The sequence below is a fragment of the Equus asinus genome, chromosome 20 (assembly GCF_041296235.1).
Source record: "Equus asinus isolate D_3611 breed Donkey chromosome 20, EquAss-T2T_v2, whole genome shotgun sequence".
NCBI classification, from domain to species: Eukaryota; Metazoa; Chordata; class Mammalia; order Perissodactyla; family Equidae; genus Equus; species Equus asinus.
The window spans coordinates 90,906,928-90,919,276 of record NC_091809.1 but is presented as its reverse complement, the minus strand read 5'-3'; the positions used below and the strand labels follow the sequence as shown (position 1 = coordinate 90,919,276).

Genomic DNA, 12,349 nt, shown 5'->3' with positions numbered 1-12,349 from the left:
GAACAAGTTGAAAATAGGATAAAATTGGTATTTTCAAGGAGTCCACAAATCTCGTAATGATGACAGGTAAGCAAAACGGTAGGTTATCATTAAATGACGCTCTAAGTTCCAAAATGTTACAAAGCCAGATGGCTGGGGTGATGCTCAGGAGGTGGAGATTGTAGGGTGCAGGGTGGGAGTGTAATGTTAGGCATAGTTTTATGGTTTGAAAGGATGAATCTGAGTAGGCATTTGCCGGGTGGCAAGAGTTAGAATGAATTTCAAGTAGAATACAGAGTATATGCAAATGTGGCTCAAGCTTGAGTTGAGTATCTGACAAAGGAAGAAGATTAGGATATGAGAAATGTGGGGATCACATCATGAGGGACCTACTATGGAGTGTAAGAAGTTCAGACGTATAGTAGCCACTGAAGGATTTAAACTGGGAAGTCACAAGTTCATATTTATATTGTATCAAGATCACTCAATCTGGAGACAGGAATACTATTTAGTATCTAGAAATGTTGTGTTAAATGGACAATAGCCCTTTTGCCTGCCTCTATATGGGTTCCAGCCCCTTGCAAGGCAAGTCTACTCTATCTGTGATGAGGCTTGAACTTCGATTCTCCTTTCCATCCTAGCTTCCACTCTCATTACACAAAATCCCTCCCAGTATTTGCACTGTTTATAAAGACCTTCATGTTAGGAAGTGGGCAGCAATGGGATGGAACACATCAGGTCAGTGGCTGGATCAGAGGCCAATGTACAGTTGGGGAGGTCATGTAGATTCAGACTTTAAACACATTTGGGCATCTACCTAGATGTGGGATGAAAAGTATCACAAATATTAGGATGTCTTGAATGTTAGATAAACTTGGAAGGCAAGTTGTGAATGGAAAACAGCTAGACAAATTAGGCTTTGGAATTATAGATTGATTATAAAGGCTCAGATGGGGTGTAAAGGCTAAATTCAGGAGTGAAGAGTTTGGACATGAAAGACTTGAATGAAAGGGAAAATTGGTTTCACTGTGAGGGTCTAGACTGGGGATCAGGAGAGGGGGTGAGGTGGTAAAGAAATAAGGAAAAAACTGACTAATGTTCTACAATATTTGGCGTGTGACTTGGGAGTGTGGCAGTGGGAAGAGAGAGAGATGGGAAGCAATACTTAGAGAAGGAAGATTATTGCATAGTAGAAAGAGTATACAGATTGACAGTCTTAGGTTAAACTCCATATCTACCACTTTTTACTTGTATGAATTTAGCCAATTATTTACCCTATTACTTGTGGGAGCAAGAATATCTGCCTTATTAGGTTATTGTGAGAATTAAGTGATACAAAATATGTATAGGACTTTGTACAAATTCTGCTATAGGATGGGTACCCAGTAAATGATGAATATTCTTACTATTGGACAGATTGGACAGGCAAAGGCAGAGATGAGGAGTGAAGATCATGAAAGCCAATGGGAAAACTGGGTGAGTGTTCAGCAGAGAGTAAGTGTAGGACATGAGGCCCTCATTCATGTCCAGAATGGGGGGTATATGTAGAGAGCTAGGTCATGTCTGAGGCAATACAATACTATCAACTTACTCTAAGTTTCAAAACTAAAATATCAAGAGACCTCAGGATAATATTAAAGAATATGTAAATGAGACTCATCTTGTTTTCCATATGTGGTCACTGCGGCAAGAGGTATTCTGTCAGATGTTGCATGACTCAGTGTGTTGGAAATGGTGAGAATTAGTAAAAAGTTATAGATAAAAGTGTGAATTATTAGGACTAATAGTATATAACCTCATCCTCTAGTCTTGTCTTGAGCCATTTCTTTCCTCCATGCCACCAATTCTTTCTAATCAAAATGTGAATCATCTTATCGACACTTTGTCTCTTTACTGTCTGCCTTTGCATTTGCTGTTTTCTCTCCTTGCTATTTCTCTTTTCCCCCAAAACTCTACAATGCTTCATTTCCATTCAAATGACATCTCTTTGGTGAAGGCTTTCTGGGTGCCTCTGGCAAAAAATTATTCTCTCTCTACGCTTGCTTCCCAATGCACAGTATTCTATTGAGTATTAGAATCCTCAATATTCTATTGCAATGCTTATTACATTATATTCTAACTCTCTGTTCCCTTCTTTCTCCTATACTAGACAGCTCCAATGTCTGTTTGTCTTGGTGGTTTGAGTGCCTGGAACTACCTGGCCCATGGTAGGGATAAAGGTATGGGGGCTGGGATGAGGAGCGGGATCATGGATTGGGAAACTAAAACTAATATTTTTAAAGTGAGAAAGATCTTGACATTACCAGAGAGGTAGTAGCAGTAGAAAGTAAACAGTCAAAGGCAAGGAAAGGGAGGGGTTAATTGATGGGACAGTGTTCTGAAGCAGATACATAAATATGACTGGTAAAGAAGGATTATTTCTGGAACAGAGATAATTGATTGGTCAACTTTAACACTTGTAGGAAATTATCCAGAGAAGAAGAACTTACCAGAAGAACTCTTAAAACACTGATAAGATCAGGTCACTCAACTGCTCAAAACCTTCCAAAGTGGCCCCAATCTACCCAGAGTAAAAGCCAACATGCTTACAAGTGCTTAAAAAGACCATGGTGATACGCTCATCATCATCTCCCCTAACCCTTGCTTCTCTGACTTCATTTGTCTTTTCCACTCACTCTGCTCCAACCATACTAGACTCCTTGCTGTTCCTCACATTGTGCCTTACCTTAGGGTCTTTGAACTCTCTATTCCCTTTGTCTGGAAAACTCCTCCACCAGACAGCCACATTAGCTAATGCCTTCACCTTCTTCATGACTGTGTTCAATGAGGCTTATCCCAACCATCCTACTTAAAATTTGAACCTGCCATTACTCTACACATTCCTGATTTTATTTAACTTGCTCTATCTATTTCCTCCATAGAACTTACCAGTTCCTACATTTTTATTATTGCATTTACACAGCTTCTTGAGAAGGACAGTATTTACTGCCTGTAACCCTCCACTAAGATGTAACTTCTTAAGATGAGGGCTTTTAGTCTGTTTTTGTCTTTTTTGTTCAGTGACCTATAGCAAGCATCTAGAGTAGTGCCTTTCACATAGTAGGTGCTCTGTGAATATTTGTGAAAAGAATGATTTTACTGTGTGTGTTAGGAAGATTGTCCCTGAGTTAACATCTGTGCCAATATTCATCTACTTTGTATGTGGGATGTTGCAAGGCTTCATGAGCAGTGCATAGGTCCATGCCTGGGATCCAAACTTGCAAACCCTGGGCCACCAAATTGGAGCATGCAGACTTAACCACTATGCAACCAGGCCAGCCCTGGAATGATTTTAATATACAGAAAGAGATGTTGTTTCTGATAGATGAGTTTCCTGAGATAACGCATAGGATCCAGAGCAGACGGAGAAATCAGTTTTAGCTAATAAATAAGGAAGGAGTAAACAGAGATGTCAGAAGGTAAGCACAACGTTCTGGTAGTACGAGACTGAATAAATATGCTCCCAGTAGCCTCATTTGTCTTTGTAAAATAAGAAGTAAAATTTTTTGCTCAGAGTTGGAGGAAGGAGAGGGGTGGCAGATTAGAAATCAGACGCAAGAGTCTTTGGGAAAAGTGCAGTGTGAAGTGATTTAAAACATAGTGTAGGATAGCCAGCCATTGTTTGTGAGCCAATTGAGTTCCATGAGCATAAATTTATGCTGATATCATGTATTCTTGGTTGTGATTTTTCTCCAGCAAAATTTGGACTAGCTGCCCTGGTGCAGATTAGAAAGCCTCATTGCTTTCTTTGAAGGACACCTCTGAAGACAGTGTTAGGAGCTACCTGAGCATGTATCTTTCTTATGACTGTAACACATTGAACTGCAGTGGCTTCTTTACTTGTTTTGTCTCCTTCTCAAGACTTTGAATGGAGAAATCTGACTTTTTCATTTTTATAATTTCAATATGCAGTGTGGGGCTAGGCCCCAATAAGTAATCAAAAAATCTTTATCTTAACCACTAACAATGCCGTAAATTGTCTTTATGAATGATTTGTTGAATTTTTTAGTATTAGAGCTGTTTTTCATTCTTAAGGGAACTGAAGTTTAGATGAGGTTTGCTTCAGGTTATAAAGTTAACGAGAGAGAAATCATGGACTACAATTCAGGTCTTCCAATTATTTGTCCCACTGCTCTGTAGTTTCTTAATTCTGTAGTACTCTCGGAATACTGGGGCTTCTTTTGTCCATGTTGAATTTCTTGTTATGTAACTCTTTTGTTTTCTGTGATTTCTGAAGTGTGCATTCTCATGTAAACATTCCTTCACAACCTTGTTCTGTAATTGTTCAGATTTAGGCTGTTTCCACATTGACTCAAACCTCTTGGTAAAAATTACCTCCCAGAGAGAGTTGTTAACATTAATTAAAGGATCATTCATTTTAGGGGAGATAGCAGTCAAATTTGAGTTCTATTTCACTGTGGTAATCTTTTCGATACATATAACTAACTATTATATTGTAGATCTGGGGGTATTAGGCCGTAAAGTACATATATATATATCAGAAATAATTACTAATTATCTAGGAAATTCCACATCTTATTCTTATGTCCAGCTCCCTTAATTCTGCATTTCTTTTTCTAGATCATCTCTATTGGTCTCCTTGAAAAGTATCTTTTTTATCATAATTTTACTTATAGTCTTAAGCTGACTTTTATCTTTACTTCTCTTTTTCTTCTATTTCCATTTACGAAGAAAGTGTTTTTAAATTTCAGTTCTCTCCTAAGATCATGTTGTGTTCTGGGAAGCCCAGAACCCTTTTGAGTTGTTGCATCTCCTGACTCTCCTCTCCCAAGGCAGCTCCCTATGCAACTTGTCCTCAAGCCGTGTCCACAATGAGGAGGGGTTTCAGAGTCAAGGAGGAGATAGAATTAATCAAGCAATGCTCATTTCTGCAGTATAACAATTTTGAACCAGTCTTTTTGAAGAGGATATTGATGAATCACACGAATTAATTCGGGAGCAAATGTGAATTATTTTACATATATAATTATTATATAAATATATATTATACATAATTATTGCATACAAACTTTTCATATATATATCTCTACATAGGGTTAATTTTAATATATGTAAATAATAGTTATAGATGTATATATATATAGACATATATATACATCTATAACTATTATTATTAGTGTTATCTGCAACCATCCAAAAAATCAAAATGCATTTAATTATTCTGAGAGAGCAGACATACTTCATTTAGTTTTTCAGGCCATGACCCCCAAAATAGGCAGATAATTTTTAACCATCTTTGCCAGAGTCTTCAAAAGACGTACAGATATACAATACAGTTGAGGAGTAGGCCAAAGTCAGCAATTCTCCTGGCCAGGAGGGTTTTATCCTGTTGATATTCTGTTTTTATTGTCTACAGATTCTGAACTTTCCTGCTTCCCTGTCTTCCTTCCTGGACCATCGTTGGCACTTATTCCAGTCACTGTGGTCTCCTACCTTATAGCTGCCCCTGAAATCTGGGAATATGCTGATAAGGAAAGTATTTACTCCTAGTACTACCTGAATACCTATTTTTGACCCAGATCTCAAGACCTGAACCCTGAATGTGACCTCATTATTCTACTTTGTGATCCTTAGTTTTGTGTCTGTGGTGCATTTGTTTTCCGATACTGTACTAATGCCTGATTTTCTGGAGAGGGTCTTATGGACTCTCATGACTCCCAAATCACACCCTAGGACCAGATTATGACACCAGGGTTAAGTTTAATGATAAAGTACCTGTAGCCTAAGGGTCCCTAGCTGTTGATTTCACTGTTCAGTTTGGTGCTATTGTCATTAAATCCTTTGTCTTTGGTGTCCTAAGCATGTGGAAGAAAAATATCACCCATATTAGTGAGTTGATCCTGGTGGGCTTCCCAACTTCCCCTTGGCTGCAGGTCCTACTTTTCCTCCTCTTCCTCATCACCTACTTGTTTGTGCTGTTGGAAAACTTGGTCATAATCCTCACTGTATGGGTCACTGGGTCCCTGCACAAGCCCATGTACTATTTTCTGGGGACCATGTCCTTTCTGGAGACCTGGTATATATCTGTCACAGTCCCCAAGATGCTGACTGGGTTTCTACTTCGTCCCAATACCATATCTTTCCTGGGATGTATGACTCAGCTCTATTTCTTCATCTCACTTGCCTGTACTGAATGTGTGCTATTGGCTGCCATGGCCTATGACCGTTATGTGGCTATATGTTTGCCTCTTCGCTATCCAGTCATCATGACCACAGGATTTTGTATTCAGCTGACCATCAGTTCCTGGGTGAGTGGCTTCACCATCTCCATGACAAAAGTATACTTTATCTCCCAAGTTGCCTTCTGTGGCAATAATATCTTGAACCATTTTTTCTGTGATGTGTCCCCTATCCTCAAACTGGCCTGCACGGACTTTTCCATGGCTGAGTTGGTGGACTTTGCACTAGCCATCATCATCCTTGTGTTTCCTCTCTCAGCCACTGTCCTCTCCTACGTCTTCATTGTCTCTACCATCCTCCACATTCCCTCGGCCACTGGGCAGTGGAAGGCCTTCTCTACCTGTGCCTCTCATCTTACCGTGGTGGTCATCTTCTACACAGCTGTGATCTTCATGTATGTCCGACCTCGGGCTATTACTTCATTTAATTCTAACAAATTGATCTCAGTCATATATGCAGTCTTTACTCCCATGCTCAATCCTATCATCTACTGCCTGAGGAACAAGGATGTCAAAGATGCCATCAGAAAAACCATGGCAAGTGGCCGATCCCTTTTCTTGAGAGATTCTCTTTGCTGAAGACATCCAGATATTCCTTCTCTTTTCATCATTCGACTTAACCTCAAAAAATACCTTCATTAGGTGAAAGTCTGCAATTGTAAACAAACTGACATAGTACAATAACTTAGAGATAAGGGGCCAGATGTAAAAGAAAATCTCCTTTCCTTCATTAAATGTTTCCTTTTATAAGGCAGTGAGTGAAATAATCAGAACTCTACGGGACATATATTACTAAAAGAGTTATAAAATAATTTTATTTTTTTGGAAGATATTAAAAAATAATCAGTTATCCAACTAGTTTTTAGAATTCTGTTGGTGAGATTTTCCTCTTTTTTTTTTTTTTGGAGGAAGATTTACCCAGAGCTAACATCTGCCTCCAATCCTCCTCTTTCTGCTGAAAAGACTGGCCCTGAGCTAACAGCTGTGCTCATTTTCCTCTACTTTATATGTGGGATGCCTGCCGCAGCATGGCTTGACAAGCAGTGTGCAGGTCTGCACCTGGGATCAGTACAAATGAATTCCAGGCTGCTGAAGTAGAATGTGTGAACTTAACTGCTGCACCATTGGACAAGCCCCTGAGATTTTTTCATTTTGATTTTGTCTTGTTTTAAAAGTCCTCTCTATCTTAGGAAGAGTACACAGAGAGGTTCTGCTGTAGTCAATTTCATGGCTATGGCCTGTTTATTGCTTCCAATGGGGTTAGGAGACTGATTCCTTTTATAATCAATTGACCTTGATGATGTCTTGTTTTAACTAATTTTTTAAATTTAGGAAAATATGACAGACAAGCTTCTTTGAAGTCTTAAGCTGTAATGGCAAAGAGAAAACAAGATTATATACATATACACAATACACATATATGATTATGTATATTGTATGTATAATATAAAGATATATACATGTATATATGATTATATATTATATGTATAATGTATATGGATATATATGTGTTATACGTATAATATATAGAGAATGTAGAAATTCCAACAAAGGAAGAGAACTAAAGCATGAAATTATATACTATATATAATTTTATAATGTTTATAATTATAATTACATATATAGTTAAAATTATAATGTTTATAATATTATATAGTATATAATGTCAAACTTAGGTTCTCTTCCTTTGTTGGAACGTCTACATTTTTAATTTTTAGATGTGATAGTCAGGGGTCTAGACCCTAAGAAAACTAATGGCAACTTGGTAAAGCCCACTCCTTTCCAGGTAAAGGAAGCATTGTCATTGATAAGAGGCCACAAAGGAGCTTTTTGCTTAGATGGTACTTGGCCTGGATGTGCAAGATTTTCCCAGGTTTCCCAGAACATCTTCCTTCTAGTTTATTTTTATTTTACTTTAGAAAGGTGGATGCAATATTCTAAGAAGTAGTGTTTGCTTTCATTCAACCATTATAAAATGATAGAAGACAGAAGGATTATGTCTGGCTCAGCAACAATATCGGATGGGTGAATTGATGAAGTATGGTCTGCCAAGAGTTTAAGGACGGCAGGCATACTATTTTACTCCAACACTTTGGAAACCACATTTCATAAGTTTTAACTGTGTTATTGATTGATATACCATATTTGCTTTGTTTTGACTTTATGTACATTGCAACTACATGGTCCTCCCACTTTGTATTAAATTTTTATGTAAGGTCAGATGAGATTGTTTTAATTTAGTTTTATATAGATTAATATATTTTACCAACTGTAGTACTTTCCAATTTATCTAAACCTGTTATATTCTCCTGGCCTTCATTACTTTTAGCCTAACCACTGTGTAGTCTTATTAATACGTACCAGTTTTCTGTAGTCAAAAATGTAGTGTTATGGGCCACGGTTCTCATGTAGGCACTAAAAATAACGTAAGGTGCTTTAGCTTGAATCATATAATTTCTTACCTCAATGCTTGAGTTCTCTAGTCTTTTTGTCAACAGATAGCAGTTATGCTGTATATACTTCTGCTTGAAAACCTTTATTAACCACTAATGGACAATTACTGCTATTTTAAAATTTCACAGGATTACTTTTTATTCAATAAATGCTTTTTAATTTTAATTAAGCATCCCTGCATCATTCATTATTATAACCTCAACTGTCATCTATATTTATAACCTGACATTCCTTTACTGGTCTAGACTATCTAATTTTTAAAGTTTTCTACGTAGCCACTAGATCATTTGTTACGTGAATCCTGTGTCCTTGCTTATCTTCTATTTTACTAGATCAATTGGATTTCTGAGAAAGTTGTCTTATTCTTTCTATAGCAGTCCATTTTCCTCCCTCTTTTTATTGTTATGGGTTTGCTTTTTATATTTCTTTTATTTTAATACATTAAATGCTTACCTTTAAATGTTTAAAAGATACAGAAAAGTAGAAAAATAGTATAACTGACAACTTTGTCCATAACTTGGATTTCAAAAATTGAAAATGGAAAGCTATACATAATTAGATTTTATAATTATGTTGTGTATTTAGAATTGTATTCCAATTTATAGCTATGTTACTTTATTCAAAATCAGAGGAATGACATTCAAAAAGTAAAGACAGATTGAACTGTCTGGATAGAAATCTTCAGAGAAAGAGGTGGAGAGGTAAAGGCTATGGTTTTTGCGGACATACATCAGATGATGAACTAGCAAAAATTAATGGCTAAATTGTCAAAACTAAGGATAACAGGAAGTTTCCCAGTGACTAAATTGGTTAGAAGCCATCTTTAGGTAATTTTTCTTTTCATTGAAGCAAAGTTTTTATTGAGTGTATAAGTAAGAGTTCAACAGAGAAACAGGACCAGTAGAAGATATATATCAAGATATTATTACCTGGAGCTGGCTGATGCAATTGAGGGGCTGGCAAGGCAAATCTGAAATTCATGAGGCAAGCTATCAGGAAGGGCAGCCTGGAACTCTCAGGCAGGAGCTGAAGCTGCTTCCCACAGATGGAATTTCTTCTTTCTCAGGAAAGTTTCAGTCCTGCTTTAAGGCCTGTCAACCGATTGAATCAGGCGCTTGTAGATTATCTAGAATAATCTCTTGTACTTAAAGTCAAATCATTATTGACTTTACATCTACAAGATGCCTTCACAGCAACACCTAGACTAGCATTTGATTAAAAAACTGGGTACTAAAGCCTAGCCAAGTTGACACATAAAACTTACCATCATGGTCCATCCCTCGTCAACTTGGCAATCATACACAATTCCTTAAACCACATTTAATCTCCAAATAAAGACAATAACAAAGTCATAGTTCCACCTAACACAATAAAACTACCCTGTGTATAATCAAAAATATACTAACCCTTTCTTTTTGCATCCAGAAGATGCAAAGTGCTTGGGAAAGTTCACTACTCTAACTTGATATCTTGTAACTTAAATACTGTCATATAGAGTTAACTTATTACTATATCTTATGTTCCATGACCAGGGATAAAGGAGAGAAGAAAAGAGAAAGGAGAGAAGAAAACAAAAAAAAATTGGTTAATATGTAAACCAAATAGTGTGTGTGTGTGTATAACTAATATTCATATATTCATAACAAAAGAAATACTGATAACTACTACAAATCTCATTTCTGCAACTGGTCACATGGTCTTAACTAGTATTTATAATTGCCTTCTTCAACTATCCGTTCCATATTCTCTTTGCTCTCAACAAACACCTCAGTGGTTCAAGGTTCTTTGCCTGGTAGGGTGACCCAAACCTTCGTTCTTGAAGGGTCTGGGCCATTTTAGAAGTCCTGCCTGAACTAGGTTGTTGTAATTTTCTAACTTTAGTCACAGTCATGATGGTACTAAGAGATACCTTAGGGGATCACTTGTATCCCAGTTACACTCTTCCTTACGTCCATTGTATAGTAGCAACTCAATTTCCCCTTGGTTTTCAGGATCAATCACTGTTGGTTCAGATACACAAGGAGAACAAAGTGGCCAGGTGGTAGTCTCAGATTCCAGTTCAGTGGAATCATTGTTTTGTCTGCTGGTGGAAACATCCCTTTGTTCTGAACTAAGACCTCTAGATCAGAGAAGTCACAGGGATGGGAACCAAAAATTTTACTAATGGCTATCTAGGGGTAATAGGGAATGAAGCCACTCCAATTTCTATTCCTTGATTCCTGGACACCTGAATATTGATAATGGGAGAAACAGCACTGTATATTAGATAGTGACTTAGAACAAATACAGCATCCTGGAGGACATTGCCCCAGTCCTACAAAGGATTGCTGCCTATCTGGAGCTGTAACTGCATCTTCAAAAGGTCGTTTTATTGTTGTATCAAACCAACTGCTTTAGAATGGTGGGGAACATGGTAAGATCAGTGAATTTCATGAGCCCGGGTCCATTGCTGTAGTTCACTTACTGTGAAGTGTACTTCATTTGTTGATCAGAAGTAATGCTGTGTGGAATACCATGAGAGTGAATGACTCATTCAGTAACTCCACAAAGGACAGTTTTGACAGAAGCATTGTGTTTAGGGAAGGCCTATCTATATCTAGAGTTAGTGTTTCTTCCAGTAAGAATATAGTTGTGCCTCTTCTATGTTGGTAGTGGCCCAATATAATCAATCATCACCAGGTAATTGGCTGATCACACCAGGGAATGGCATTATATTGGAGGTTCAGTGTTGGTCTTCGCTGCTGAGAGATTGGGTATGGACTGTAGCCAAGCCAGCCTTGGTGAGTGGAAGTCCAGGTTGCTGAGCCCATGTACAACCTCCATTCCTGCAACCATGGCCATTTTGTTCATGAGCCCATTAGGCAATGACAGAAGTGAATGGGGAAAGAGACAGACTAGTATCCACAGAATGGGTCATCCTTACACTTCACTATTAAAATACTCCTCTACAAACGTCAACTTTTGGTGAGTATTCACATGGGCACAAGCACATTCATGATTCTTGCCCATTCAGAGAGCTCTATTCACATTCCTCTTCTGCAGACCTCCTTGTCACCAATTTTCAAATCATGTGCCTTTCAATTCCCTGACCATCCAGGCAAACCATTGACCACAGCCTATAAGTATATAGACCATACAGACTTATACCATTGGTCATTTCTCCTTCTAGGAAAAATGAACAACCAGGTGCATTGATGGAGGTCTGTCCACTGGGATGAATCCCTTTCAATATTGTCCTTCAGGGATGTACGAGAAAGAGGCTGTATTGCTGTAGCTGTCCACTTGGGGGTGGTCCCTTCATATTGTGCAGAATCATCTGTAAACCATGTCCAAGATATTCTCTTGCTCAATCAACTGGGCATAGAGAACTCTCCATGAGGTTACATGTATGTGCTGGTGATAGAAGGTAATGCAGCAAGAGTAAGGGCCATGAGCATTTGGGCCACTTCCTCATGCAACTTCTGCCTTCAGGGCCTATTCAAGCCTAATCTCATATACACCACTTCCATCTTTTAATGGAGTACTGCTATCCATGTATCTAACTTATAGCTTGGTGGGTCAGATAACACTCAGTTCATAATTGGGAGCCAGGTCACATAGTAACTTAGTGCTCCATGGCTAAGTGATGACTGTCTACAAAGGCCCAGTAGCAAGCCAAAAGTTGTTTCTCAAAAAGA

The 12,349-nt window shown here is 38.0% G+C and overlaps 1 protein-coding gene across 1 annotated transcript; it reads left to right on the top strand.

Moving 5' to 3' along the window:
* Positions 1-5,840: 5,840 nt before the first annotated feature.
* Positions 5,841-6,797, top strand: LOC106837756 (olfactory receptor 6B9). The gene has a single exon (XM_014851473.2). It carries the CDS (start codon positions 5,841-5,843, stop codon positions 6,795-6,797), a length of 957 nt encoding a protein of 318 aa, XP_014706959.2.
* The last annotated feature ends 5,552 nt before the right edge of the window (positions 6,798-12,349 follow it).